This window comes from Apium graveolens, chromosome 7, assembly GCF_009905375.1.
Source record: "Apium graveolens cultivar Ventura chromosome 7, ASM990537v1, whole genome shotgun sequence".
Classification (NCBI taxonomy): domain Eukaryota; kingdom Viridiplantae; phylum Streptophyta; class Magnoliopsida; order Apiales; family Apiaceae; genus Apium; species Apium graveolens.
The window spans coordinates 8,619,317-8,634,273 of record NC_133653.1 but is presented as its reverse complement, the minus strand read 5'-3'; the positions used below and the strand labels follow the sequence as shown (position 1 = coordinate 8,634,273).

Sequence of the window (14,957 nt, the reverse complement as noted above, 5' to 3'; positions counted from 1 at the left end):
GAGGTATAATTTGGTTCAACGGTTATTCCCTAATTTTGGTTATTAAAATAATAAATAAATAGTGTTATATATCCGTTAAACTACTAAATTGTTAAACTACTAGACATAGTCTACTTATCATACTAGACTACGACCACAATTTATCCTATTATTAAAAAATAAATAAATAGTGTTATATATTCGCTAAAATACTAAATTGTTAAACTACGGGACATAGGCTACTTATTTTACTAAAATACAATCACATGTTATCCTATAATTTTAATTATAAATTTATAATTATTATAAAATTATATAAATATTTTAAAATTACAATATGACGGGATAAAAAAATTAATATTAACGGCGAACCCGTACATCGCACCGGATTCAAGTTAGTTTAGCAAAATATGATATATTTAGAGGTTTATGTTATTTAATAAACATTCCGTGTAGTAATCAAACATTCTATAAATATTTGGTTCTCAACTTGATTATACTATCTCTTCTATTCATTATGTTCTTTCTTCCTAAGGTCGATCACGAGGGATCAAGATGTTTCAAACACTAAGCAACTTTATCTTCTGCATTGCTTCCTTTCATTAGATATGACTGCAAATTTGTTATCATGTTAGTTGTAGCATTATGTGCAAAGTGTAATTGATGCAGTATGCATATATTCAGCCTGTTTATAGAGATTAACAGAGAAGGAGAGATTGAGAGAGATAGAGATATTGAGAGAGAAAGAGAATTGAGAATGTGAAAATATGTATATTCTTGTTCAACACAATCTTCTTTCACAGTTTTATACAACTCTGCTAACCACTACTTCATAACAGAATCATAACCGCTTTTGGCGCCAAAACACAATACAACTTGTCTTCATTTTTCTATTTTCATAAAATGTAAAATGAGTCTATTTTTCACAACTATATCATATCTTCCCCATTTGAAAAGAGACTTGTCCTCAAGTCTCATGGAAACACCTTAAAATCAGGGTGCTTCTGTACAAAGGTTTCTGCAACTTCCCAGGTTGCCTCATGAGCATTAAATCCCTCCCATTGAACAAGATACTGGACTTGAGCTGCATTTTGAACCTTGACAATTCTCTTGTCCAACACAGCAAGTGGTTGTACAGCTTTGTTGTCTTCATTAAACCATGCTGGAACATTGGCAGTGCTTGGAATGGGACCTTTATAAGCTTTCAACTCTGATACATGAAAGACATTGTGGATTTTAGAGGAGGGTGGCAGTTGAATTTTGTAAGCAACTTTCCCCACAACAGCAATTACTTGAAATGGTCTATAATATTTGAAAGCCAATTTCTGATTTTTTTCTCATCTGGACAGAACCTTGTCTATATGGTTGTAATTTTAACCATGCCCAGTCCCCAATATCAAACCTCCTTTCAGACCTCCTCTTATCTGCTTGCTGTTTCATCCTGTTTTGAGCTTTAAGCAGATTAAGCTTAAGAGTTGAAATCATATCCACCCTTTGTTGCAAACTCCTATCCACAGCATCTACTGCACATTCTCCTGGTAGATAAGGAAGATGCAAGGGTGGTGGTTGATTATAAACTACTTCATAAGGAGTTTTTCCAATTGAATTAGTAAAATGAGTGTTGAACCACCATTTAGCTAAAGGCAACCACAAGGACCAGTCCTTTGGGCATTCCCCACACATGCATCTTAAGTAAGATTCTAAGCATCTATTAACCACCTCTGTCTGGCCATCAGTTTGAGGATGGTATGCTGAAGAAAGTAACAATTCAGTTCCATGTAAAGCAAACAATGATTTCCAAAACTGACTCACAAATACTGAGTCTCTATCACTCACAATTGATCTTGGCCAGCCATGTAGCTTAAACACATTGTCAAGATAGCATTGTGCTACTTGAACAGCTGTAAAAGGGTGACTTAAAGACATAAAGTGAGCACTTTTACTGAGCCTGTCTACTACTACAAATATTACCTCTTTGCCCTGTGATTTTGGCAAGCCTGTGATAAAATCCATAGAGATATCAATCCAGACCTCTTGAGGGATTGGTAAAGGCTGTATGTAACCTGGATATGGACTAGCATCATATTTAGTAGCTTGACAGATTTGACACAATCTCACTTTCTGTCTTATATCTCTAGACATTCCTGGCCAGTAGAAGAGAGCTTTCACCCTCTTTATGGTATGATCCCTACCAGAATGTCCTCCTTCAGGAGAAGCATGTTGCCACAATATTATCTTATCTCTCAAAAGTGTATCAGACCCTACTACAATTTTCCCAGATTTTTTTATGAGACCATTATGTAAGAGAAATGTATCCACCTGTTGACCCTGCTCTAGTTTCTCCTTAATTTCCAACAGATGTGAATCATGGTTATAGCTTTGAATAAGCAATTTAACTAAATCAGAATCAACTACTGAGATGGCAAGCAAAAGTACCTCAGAACCTTGAACTCTAGATAAAGCATCAGCTGCCACATTCTCACTTCCTCCTTTGTACTGAATTTCATAATCAAACCCCATCAATTTTGATAACCAAAATACTTGAAATGGTGTTGAAATTCTTTGTTGTAATAACCATTTCAGACTTTTCTGGTCTGTCTTGATAATAAAATGGCCTCCCATCAGATATTGTTCCCACTTCAGGACTGCATATACCACTGCTAATAGTTCTTTTTCATACACAAATAATTTTTGCCCTTTTGGCCCCAAAGACTTGCTTATAAAAGCTAGTGGATGATGATCTTGCATTAAAACAACACCAATACCTGTTTTTGAAGCATCAGTCTCTACTACAAAAACTTTGTTAAAATCTGGCAAAGTAAGAACAGGCGCAGTGCTTAAGGCAATCTTCAATGTTTGAAATGCATTTTGTGCTTGATCATTCCAGGCAAAACATCCCTTCTTTAATTGGTCAGTCAGTGCCTTGCTGATGACTGCATAATTCTTTATGAATTTCCTATAATAGCCTGTGATACCAAGGAAACTTCTCAGTTCCTTAACAGAAGCAGGAACTGGCCAGTTGACAATTGAATTTATTTTCCTAGTATCAGTCTCTACTCCCTTTCCTGAGATAAAATGGCCTAAATACTCCACCTTGTCCATAACAAAACAACACTTGCTTTCTTTAGCAAATAATGAATGGTGTCTCATAAGATCAAAGACTGCTTTCAAATGACATCAATGTTCCTCTAAAGACTTGTTGTAGATGAGAATGTCATCAAAAAATACCAGCACATTTTTTCTCAAAAAGCACTTAAAGATTGCATTCATCCATCCCTGAAAAGATGTTGGAGCATTTGTAAGCCCAAAAGGCATTACAAGAAACTCATAGTGACCACTGTGAGTTTTGAATGTTGTTTTAAACACATCCTCAGTATGCATTCTGAGCTGATGGTATCCAGCCCTTAGGTCTATTTTGCTGAAGACCTTAGACCCTGAGAGTTCATCAATTAACTCATCTACTACTGGTATAGGAAATTTGTCTTTCACTGTTTTCTTATTCAGCTCCCTATAGTCCACACACAACCTCCAACTTCCATCCTTTTTTCCTACTAATACCACAGGAGAAGCAAAAGGAGAAGCACTCTGCTGAATTATACCCTTCTACAATATTTCTTCAATAATATTCTCTATAAAGTCTCTTTGCTTTAAAGGTTACCTGTAAGGCCTAATGTTGACAGGATTTGCACCCACCTCTAAAGGTATTCTGTGATCAAACAATCCTCTGGCTAGTGGTAACTGTTCAGGCTCTTTGAAAATATCTCTATATTGCTCCTTAAGTTCTTCTAGTTGAGCATGAATTTTTGAAGATACATCATCAGCTATTATAGTATCTTGAGATCCTTCTAACTGCCACAACTCTTTTTCTAGCTAGCTGTGTTTGGCCTTACAACTGAAACTCATCCACTTGCCTTAATTGTAGTAAGCATAACTGAGTGTTATTCTGCAACATTTTTAGTGATGGTTGTCCTTTAAGAACCTTTAACTTTTGAGAAGCAATACCCTTCAGTTTCACTACTTTATCATCAAATACCAATTCCATAACTAATTTCTTGAAATCCCAGTTGATATTGCCTAGGGTACTCAGCCACTGTATCCCTAAGACCATGTCACAGCTGCCTAATTCAATCGACAGTGTGTCTGTAGTGAAATTACTCCCTCCAAGCTTCCAACAAAAATTCTTAACAACATGTTGACAAGGGATGTGATTCCCATCTGCCACAGTAACAGCTTGTAATCTTATACCTTCTTTCTTACATCCCAATTTGTGTGCAGTCCCTATATCTAAAAAATTGTGAGTACTGCCAGAATCAACCAAGATGTGTAAAGGTTTACCCTGTACCCAACCTTGCACTCTCATGGTATTAAAAGTGTGACTCCCCATTAATGCATTAACAGATATAGAGGGTTTATTATGGGCCTCTTCTTGTCTTGTCTCATCCAATTCTTCTTCTTCTATGGAATTTTCTTCTTCTTCACAAGGTATTTCTACAGCAAAAAGTTGAGCCTCCTTAAATTGGCACTTGTGCCCCCTTTCATACTTCTTATCACAGTAGTAACAAAGTCCTTTGGCCATTTTCTCAGCCCTTACCTCAGCTGGAATGAACTTAAATGGCTTCTGGTTTTCCTTACTAAACCCCTGTGAAACTGGCTTTAGCTGTGGTGTAGGAAGAATAGGTGTTTTGTTGACAGTTGAAAAAAGTGGTTTAGAATTCAAAGAAGAATTATTAGGTTTAGATAATTTCTGAGCATTATTCAGAGATTCTTCCTGCAATCTTGCATACAAAATTGCATCAGCCACAAAAGTAGGTTTAAAAGCTCTCACAAAAGGCTTCACAGTGCCCTTTAACCCTTCAACAAAACTCTCAAGAACATATGATTCAGGAAGAGTGTGATTACTTTGAAGCAGTAATGAACGTAAATTCTCAAAATCATCAATATAGGCTTCAAGAGAAGTAAATTGTTGCAGCTTATTAAATTGCTCTACTACATCATGACCAACTTCATCTCTGAATCTTGCACTCAAGTCAATCACAAATTCCCCCCAATCGACTTGTTTCCTAACATATAAGTAATTGAAAACCCAAATTTCAGCTTTATCAAACATATACAAACTTGCTAAATCGACTCGCTGATCTTCTGGAATCTTACACAATGAAAAATATTTTGCACATTTCTTAACCCAACTCTTGGCTCCAGATTCATCAAATCATGGAAATTCAACTTTAGGTGTAAAACTAAGAGTTTTGATGTTACCTCCCTGAGAGTTGGAAGATGATTCAGTCCGATTTGTGCTTGGACCAGTGCCTAATTCCTTAAGATTCCTCATCATCCTCAAGATTTCCTCTAATTTTCCATCAAACTTCGATTCATTCTCAGAAATTCTATGGTCAATCGAAGCAAAATGATCGTTAATGGAGCGAAATTGATCTTTGATCTGTTCGTCCATACCGACTGAAGACGAATTACGCGTTTGAGGCGCCAGATTTGCTAATGGTGGATCGAATGCTCTGATACCATTGATGCAGTATGCATATATTCAGCCTGTTTATAGAGATTAACAGAGAAGGAGAGATTGAGAGAGATAGAGATATCGAGAGAGAAAGAGAATTGAGAATGTGAAAATATGTATATTCTTGTTCAACACAATCTTCTTTCACAGTTTTATACAACTCTGCTAACCACTACTTCATAACAGAATCATAACCGCTTTTGGCGCCAAAACACAATACAACTTGTCTTCATTTTTCTATTTTCATAAAATGTAAAATGAGTCTATTTTTCACAACTATATCAGTAATTCCCTAGTTCAATGTGTACCCGAAACTACTATGCCGAAAAGTGCAATGTTTCATGAGTCTGCTCCTGTTTTGGAGAGGTAATGTTAATCCTACCCTTGTATCAATGGTTGCTCATGCCCCAGATGCAAGTGAGGCCTTGAAATCACTCCATTTAACACACGTCTCGGACTCGAGTATTCAGTTTCTGATGTCCAGTTATCTGGGATGCTAAAAGATCAACAACTAGTATACAAACATGCTGAGCAAAAGAAGGGAGTTTCACCCATCAAAGTTGTAGTTGCTCTAAAACCATTTAACTACGATCATTTTGACAACAAAATTACATCATATATAAATTATTAAGACGTCAAGTTTCTTAGTACTAATGATTTGACAAATAGCAGTTGTATCATACAATATGTGTAACAATGGGAGTAATGGACTAATGGTAATAATGGTCATCATTCATCCCACAAGTCTGACTGCAGATCTTGAGCCAGTTTATGCACCTCGACGATTCAATTCAGAAATGCGGAGAGGCACTTCAAGCACCGTACCTGCAGAGATTCTCAAAACCCATGTACTCATGCCTCTCAATTTTCCCAATCATGTTCACTATTCCAAATCCACCTGTCAAACAATAAAAAGTACATTTGATAAATGTATCGAGATCTCTAGTTTAGCATGCTGCAAGAAGTTTACTATACAAGTTCAAATCATCTGTACAAATATGAGCTGTTGAAAACCTCACCTAATGAGATTGCACTAACAAAAATAGTAGCTGACAGAATGAAGATAATTATGGAGGCCCTTCCGAGTATGCTGACTACCCTTCTCACGACATCTTGTCCGATAAAAGCAGCAATAGTTGCCACAAGGACCAAGTAGAGAGCTGGAACATACAGACAGAAACAGAATTAACAGCATTTTGAAGTTGGAATAACAGCGCTCCCTCTTATACTTCTCAACTTATAATTTGAACTTTCACTAGTAACACATCCTCACTAGCTTGTTACCATGTTTTTGACTCAACTTGGAAAAAGGTTATTACAAATATGTACTTACCATATGGAACAGGAAAACGGTTTAGAAGGTAGTATTCTACAACGGACATAGACGAGGAGAACATCATTCCAAAAGTAGCACTAGCACTGGAGACCTGCAGATAACATCATATTTAAAACTCTGAGTACTTGAAATTTCATACAAAGATTCTTGCATATGCTATTAAATTGCTTATAAACTTTCTTCGTTTTTTTTAAGAGTGTAGTAAATGAGTATAAACTCGCCTGTGGAGGGATTCCTAACTCCAAAAATACTGGCCCCATTATAAATCCTCCGCCAAGACCAAGTAGCCCCCCAACCACACCAGCCACTACGCCAAATAAACAATAAACGAACATCTGGCCAACTCGGACATTGGTCCCAGACTGTCCGTTGGATGCAATTACCCTTCGTCCAGTATAAAGCCTAACTGCTTCATACAGAGAAACCCCAACAGAAACTGGAACCTACATGACAATGAAAAAGTAGAATTACTTGAAGATTTTAATCCTCGCGTGGGGGAAATTTGAACTTAAGACCAAGAACAAATCTTATTCAATGTAACTATCAATAATGAGAGTTGTCGTACTGTAAGAGGAAAGTTTGTGGATGGAAAAATCATGAACGCTGACTATAAAACTTACCTGCAGGAAATTTAGCACCCAGTATGCTGTCGAACAATTAGCTGTTTGATTCTGTTTGCAAAACATGAAAAATCAGTGATTCTATAAATAAATCATTTCCGGACTGATGGTAAGAACTTAGGTCTCGACAAATGGAGAAAACAAACCTTGGTGATCTGCACTACAAGAAATGCTAACCAAACAAAACAAAGAAGCCCAAACTCCTTCCAGCACACATTCTCAAGAACAGGTACCTGATATAGTAATACTAATCAGATAGAGAGCCTCTAAGAAAGGAAAATTGCTTCGCAGATATCAGTTACTTCTTCTTTAAGTGAGCTCTTTGTCCCATTTTCAGTCTTCTTGTCAGGTCCGCCAGGAAGAAGCTTATAGTCGGCTCCATCACCTCCATTTTCTGGAAATACCTAAAGAGGTTAAATCTGAATCTGGAGAACAGAGTTTCTGTTACCAATATAAGTCACAAGTATCCTAATGAACTGCAGAGCAACTGACCATTGTCCTCCTGACGCTTTGCAGCCTCCTAAAACGAGAAAAAAAAGGCAATACGTAAGATGTCATGCTCCAACAAAATAGAATAGCAAATCTGTTTTTATCATTGCAACCTTCCTTAAAGGGGTTTCTCCTTTCCAAGTTTCAACACCTCTAAAAAATGCCTTTGTTGATATAACTGCAAACCACCAGTTGAACGGACTTAGAGGATGAATATAAACGGCATCAAATTTCTAGTACAACATACCATCAGCGCATTACCCAATAAGATTACAATCAGCAGAACTGTAACCATCCAATCAGCGAAAATCACATTTAAAGAAACTCCAATGCTAATACCGAGCATCTGCATAGGGTTGATGAGCAATACCAAGTCATAGTCAATGATTGGCATATCTATTGTAGGATGACGTAGCTTTAGGTTATAATAAACAGTCGAGACTGCTGCACCCATGATCATACCTAAAAAAAATTAAATGCAATTCTTTACCAAGCTAGCAAGTTCTGAAGTTTTCATGACTTTAAGTAATGTGCATAAAACTCAACAGTCATCAACTAATTGATAGCTAGCGCTAAATTTGTTCAGAAAGCTTTATCTAAGCAAGCTGATCAATACTAATTACTGCCCCTAAAATCATAAATACTAACTGTCCAATTTTCAAAACTCAAAGTAATGCATCTGGAAGCTAGCCCTGCTCTGCAATCTAGCAAACAATATAGTCGACAGGTTGTTTCCAGTACTAGGATTTTAGATGCTTGAACCTTGATGAATATCTAAAAAGTTATAAATAGTTCCATTTATAAATTTGAGCTCGTGAATGTGCCGTTTTACTTCTAGATACAATACAATTGCATGAAAATTCTTTTTCAGTCGTCTAGGTTACTATACGATAATGCCAACAAAGTTGAGATTCAAGGCCACATATCTGCCAGAAAAGAAACAGATTTAAGTTCTTTCGGGATATCACTGGCTTACACTTTGAAATTGCAGTTGCTGATTTTGGATCAAATCCAATAATTAAGGTAAGCATGGGAATAAATATGCCGCCACCACCAACACCGCCTACACTACCAAAAGCTGCTCCAAGAAATCCAATAATGGAAGCCGCAACAATTTGCCAATTGAATTGCATTTCCTAGAAATAACCCATCCGAGATTGTTCACATTATAAAAGATCTTTAATCGACACCAGCAGTTTAGAATGTCAAACAACATAAAACAATAAAATTTTCGCGAACATAGACAGGCAGCAAACAAGGGAAGTTGAAGCATCAGTACCTTCATCTTCCAATTTACATGCATGGACAATACACAGTTCCTTTTTTAGGCAAATGTACATCTATAACTTAAAATGTATGAATCAAATATGATAAGACTACTTCATTGAACAAAACTCATTTCAATCGACATCAACATACCCAAAATGTCATCTGTACACCTAAGGGTCTTTTGGCAGCCAACTCAGAAGTCCAAGTTAGCTTACTTCATCTGTTTGTCGAATAATAAATTCTGGCATAAATTAGCCTTATTGCAGTACTAGTTGTAATTTTCTTTATTTTGTTAAACTTGTATGTTATCACTTATCATTTGAATAATGCATAAGATGATAAGTCTGATTCACATCAGTTAGGACTCTTAGCAGTATACCAATGAGTACTCCAACTAAACAAGCAACGTAGAATAAAGAGTCAGAAAACGACAACTATAAATCATACCGGCCAAATATGCTGGTAACCGGATTCATCAGATAGCCACAAGAAATTGGCAACTTTGAGAAGATAATTAGTTTCGGATTCATCAGCTGCATTTTGGATCAAATTTGAACCCGGTTTTCTTAAGCCTCTTTCTGCTGAAACAAGCACTGCAGCTAAACCAAAGCTCCATATAATAACTACTAGTGATCTCGAAATTTTCCACTTTCCTCCCAACCCCTCCATTTAAATGAAAACCTCAACAGTAAAAAACTGTCCCTGAAAATTTATAAATGCATGTCATCAGTCTTTACATACCACTATTCGTGTATAGGCCAAGAAAACAAAAGGGTCTCACCAGAATTTGATACGAACAAATGGCCGTCTCTGTCTGTTTGATGTAATATGAAACCAAGACCAGAGATGGCTGATTTCAAGAAATGAGGATAACTTTAAGGAAAAAAGAGTTGACGCTTGAGAAACTGAAGTGGCAATGCATAATGTAATGAGAAAATTCAATGCAGAGATGTACAGTGTGTAAAATTTAGATTATTTGGCAGCCCCACAAAGAAGATAAGTATGTGGCTACTCCTTTGTATTATATAACAATAACAATGTTCATGGGCCATTTGATGGTATACAAGTGGTTGGAATTCAATGAAAATATATATGTTCTTTTGGAAAACTTAAACCATTGTAATTAGATGAAATATGTATAACATGTTAAGATGTCCAACACAGGTAGAAGGAGATGCAAACTCACCATAGCAGTTTAGGCTCACAAGAGATTTTAGCTAGAGAATGTGCAGCCCTATTAGTTTGCTTTCTGGAAAAAATGAGAGAGAGAGAGGGGGAGGGAGGGAGAGAGAGAGAGAGAGAGAGAGAGAGAGAGGGAGAGGGAGGGAGGGAGGCAGGGAGAGAGAGAGAGAGAGAGAGAGAGATCAGGCGTGTCCTAAACTCTCCGAGGTAACTATTCACCAAGTCACCCCCTTAACAAAAAGGATTCTGCAAACCTCAAACCGTACTCGATTATTACATTTGATAAAGATAGATTTTTGAAGCAAGAAAGAGCCTCTCGAACACCAACAGCTTCGAAAACAGATACGTAACAGATGACAACTATCATATAATCTGTGAGCAGAATGGATGGAAATTAGAATGTGTTTGTAATTGACATTTAAATGAGTTGCATCTCATAATCAAATGGATTATTTAAGTAGTTTGTAAGTTGCAAAGTTTACTCAGTACTCAAGCATTTTCCCCAGAGCAATGTAAATGTTCCTCCAAATATAGCCAAACCTTTGAATTTTGGTAATAGTGGTCATCATACAATGTGGTAATATTACAAACAACAGTTGTATCATACAATGTGTATTACAATGGGAGTAATGGTAATAGTGGTCATCATTCATCCTGCAAGTCGACTGCAAATCTTGAGCCAATTTAAGTACCTCTATGTTGCAATTTAGCAATGTGGAGGGGGACTTCAGACTCCGTACTGGCAATGGTTCTCAAAACCCATATATTCATGCCTCTGAATTTTCCCAATCATGTTCACTACTCCAACTCCACCTGTCAAACAATAAAAAGTACATCCGATAAATATATCTAGATCTAGTTCAGCATGCTGAAAAAAACTAAAGAAATTTACCATACAGAATGAAGATGATTATGGAGGCCCTTCCGAGTATGCTGACTACCCTTGTCACGACATCTTGTCCGACAAAAGCAGCAATAGCTGCCACAAGAATAAAGTAGAGAGCTGGAACATATGAATAAAAACATCCTTAACACCATTTTGAAGTTGGCATAACAATGGTCCTCCTTTTATACTTCTCAACTTCTATATATTCCACTTTCACCATTGCTACATCCTTGTTAGTGACTTATTACGATGTTTTTGACTTATCTGGGGAAAAGAATATCAGATGGATGCACTTACCATAAGGAACAGGAAAACGATTTAGAAGGTAGTATTCTACAACGGACATAGACGAGGAGAACATCATTCCAAAAGTAGCAGTAGCACTTGTGACCTGCCCATGGCCTAAGGTTACCAGGCATAGTAATAAACATCTGAATGTATATAAGAGCAGATATCATATTTCAAAGTTAGGAAAGCTTAGGAAGATGGTGAACGCGTAAAAACTCACCTGTGGAGGAATTCCAAACTCCAAAAATAATGGGCCCATTATAAATCCTCCACCAAGGCCAAGTAGCCCTCCAACAACACCAGCAAGTACACTAAAGGAACAATAAACAAATAGCTGGCTAGCTCGAACATTGGTTCCAGACTCTCCGTTGGATGCAATTACCCTTCGTCCAGTATACAGACTAATTGCTTCATACAGAGATACCCCAACAGAAACTGGAACCTACATCACAATGAAATAGTCGAATCACATGAAGATTTGAATCCTCGCCTAGGGGAAATTTAAACTCTTGACTGAATACCATTATTTTTTAATGACACTACCAACTACGATATGTGAAACATACCTGCAGGAAATTCAGCACCCAGTATTCTGTCGAACAATTAGTTGTATAATTCTGTTCACAGAAGCTGAAAATCAGTAAATCCATAAATAAATCATTTCCAGATTTATTATAAAAACTTAAGCCTCGATATTTGAACAAACAAACCTTGGTGATCTGCACTGCAAGATATGCTACCCAAACAAAACAAAGAAGGCCAAACTCCTACCAGTACACATTCTCAAGAACAGACACCTGATAGAGTAATAATATTAATAAGATTACAGAACCTCTAATGAAGGAATATTGCTTCTTCGAGATCACTTACTTCTTTGAGGGAGCTGTTTGTCCCATTTTCAGATTTTTGGTCAGGTCCACCAGGAAGTAACTTGTAGTCGGCTCCATCACCACCATTTCCTGACAATGCTTAAAGAGGTTATCTAAATCCAGATAACAGAAAATCCATTACGACAAGTATCCTAGGGAACTGCAGAGCAACTGACCATTGTCCTCCCGATGTTTTGCAGCCTCCTGGAACAAGGAATAGAAGCAATAAGTAAGATGTCATAGCCTGACAAAACAGAATAGCAACCATGTTTTTATCAGTGCGACCTTCCTTAAAATGGTCTCGCCTTTCCAAGTATCTACACCTCTTAGAAAGGCCTTTGTTGATATAACTGCAATGCACTCAATTGAACGGACTTAGAGGATGAATATGAATGACACAAATTTTTAAATACAACAGACCATAAGCGCATTACCCAAGAAGAGTACAATGAGCAGAATTGTAACCATCCAATCAGCGAAAATTACATTGAATGCGACTCCCAGCATTAGCATAGGTTGGATGAGCAGTACCAAGTCATAGTCAATGATCGGCTTATCTATTGTGGGATGACGTAGCTTAAGGTTATAATAAACAGTTGAGACTGCTGCACCCATGATCATACCTATAGAAAAGATGCAATTATAATTGCATAAAATTCAATTTTCACCCTTCCAGGTTGATGAAGTCAAGTCACAATATCTGCTAGAATAGAAACAAAATTAAACTATTTCAAGATTTCAATGTCTTACGCTTTGAAATTGCAGTTGCTGATTTAGGATCAAATCCAATAACTAAGGTAAGCATGGGAATAAATATGCCACCACCACTTACACCACCTACACTACCAAAAGCAGCTCCAAAAAAATCCAATAATGGTAGCGACAACTATTTGTTAGTTCAATTGCATTTTCTGGAAATAGCACATCCGAAATTGTTCACATTATCAAAGATCTTTAAATGACATCAGCAATGTAGAATGTCAAGTTGTCAATCAACATAAAACAATTAGTAATTTTTTTGCAGACATCGATAAACATCTAAAAGGAGTAGTTGAAGCCTCAATCCTGCCATCTTACAATTTACATGCATGGACGATATCAGAGTTTTTGTAATCTGTACACACAAGGCCTAAGGGTCTGTGTTGCTATGCCAAATTGCAAGTCCAGATTAGCTTACTTGATCCGTTTATCGAATAATAAGTTATAGCTTAAAATAGCCTTATAAAAGTAGGAACGAGGTTATTTTTTATCCTGCATTCGTAGTTTGACTTCACAAACATCAATCTTGCCCTAAAAAATATAGCTTCATTTACTTTTTGTCAATTTATAATATTTGATAACTTGTAACTTATAGACTATCAGTTGAACTAAACATATAGATGATAAGTCTGGTGCACATTACTTAACAAAGTATACAAATGAGTGTTGGTTTAATCTTAAACTTGTTTTAAGTATGTTAAATAAAGCTGATAACATTAGTTGTTTTATTTTGTTTTAGTCGACCATGATGCAGTAGTAGTAGCTGATTTGTAGGAGTTTGAATAAGTCAGGTGTCTGTTATGAAAGTGTCCTAGTTTGTAGCTAGTTTTTCAGTTTCTTGTTTCTGATGTATTTCATATATATTGAATAGTTATCAGCAATAAAACGGCAAGCCTTTTGGCAAGCAAAGATCAGAGCTTTTCTCAGTTTCTATATCATACAGTTAATACATATTAAGTAGCTAATATTATTAACAAGAATTGGTATCAGAGCTTGGAATTTCTAAGTGAAGGCCAGAGGCATCCACGATGGACAACAACAAAGCTAAAGGGGGAGGATCAATAGGTTTGAGTTACCCAACACTGACAAAGAATAATTACACTTCTTGGGTACTAAAGATGAAAGTGTATCTACAAGCTCAGGGTGTCTGGATCGCAATAGAGCCAAATGATCTTAAAGCAGCGGTTGAGGAGAAGACAGATAAAGTTGCATTGGCCATGATGTATCAAGGACTGCCTGAAGACATGTTGCTCTCAATAGCAGAAAAGGAAACCGCAAAACAAGCCTGGGACGCATTAAAAACCATGTGCCAAGGAGCGGAACGTGTGAAGAAGGCAAAAGTGCAAACTCTAAGAACTGAGTTTGAGTCCATGAGCATGAAGGACAACGAGCAGCTAGACGATTTTTATCTGAAATTGAATGGGCTTGTATCGAATATTAGAGCCCTGGGAGAATCTATGAATGAATCCTATGTGGTCAAGAAATTGCTACGTGCTGTGCCATCAAAATTCCTCCATATTGTCTCGACTATGGAGCAGTTTGGCGACTTGGAGACTATGACACTAGAAGAGGCAGTTGGGTCCTTAAAAGCCCACGAAGAAAGGTTAAAGGGAAGCGAAAAAACTGAGTCAAATGAAGGTCAGCTGATGCTCACACAAGAAGAGTGGAAAAAGCGTAAGATCAGTGAAGGAAAATTGCTTCTTACACGTGAAGATTGGTTGAGGCGGTCAAACCGGAGAAACACAGACGGCTCATCATTCAATCCTAA

General features: G+C 36.9%; 2 protein-coding genes and 1 pseudogene across 2 annotated transcripts; all 3 read right to left on the bottom strand.

The window, feature by feature from the left end:
* Positions 1-3,156: 3,156 nt before the first annotated feature.
* Positions 3,157-5,428, bottom strand: LOC141673210 (uncharacterized). The gene is made up of 3 exons (XM_074479943.1): positions 5,236-5,428; positions 3,959-5,118; positions 3,157-3,582 (listed from the first exon to the last, which is right to left on the bottom strand). The coding sequence occupies exons 1-3, from the start codon at positions 5,426-5,428 to the stop codon at positions 3,157-3,159; spliced, it is 1,779 nt and encodes a 592-aa protein (XP_074336044.1).
* A 629-nt stretch (positions 5,429-6,057) lies between these two features.
* On the bottom strand, positions 6,058-10,166 carry LOC141671556 (sulfite exporter TauE/SafE family protein 3-like). The gene is made up of 13 exons (XM_074477833.1): positions 9,987-10,166; positions 9,653-9,907; positions 8,913-9,072; positions 8,198-8,398; positions 8,050-8,114; positions 7,940-7,967; positions 7,750-7,841; positions 7,594-7,680; positions 7,448-7,498; positions 7,049-7,270; positions 6,825-6,918; positions 6,511-6,651; positions 6,058-6,389 (listed from the first exon to the last, which is right to left on the bottom strand). The coding sequence occupies exons 2-13, from the start codon at positions 9,872-9,874 to the stop codon at positions 6,304-6,306; spliced, it is 1,449 nt and encodes a 482-aa protein (XP_074333934.1). The 5' UTR covers positions 9,875-9,907; positions 9,987-10,166; the 3' UTR covers positions 6,058-6,303.
* Positions 10,167-10,460: 294 nt separating this feature from the next.
* On the bottom strand, positions 10,461-13,047 carry LOC141671557 (sulfite exporter TauE/SafE family protein 3-like; annotated as a pseudogene).
* Positions 13,048-14,957: the final 1,910 nt, after the last annotated feature.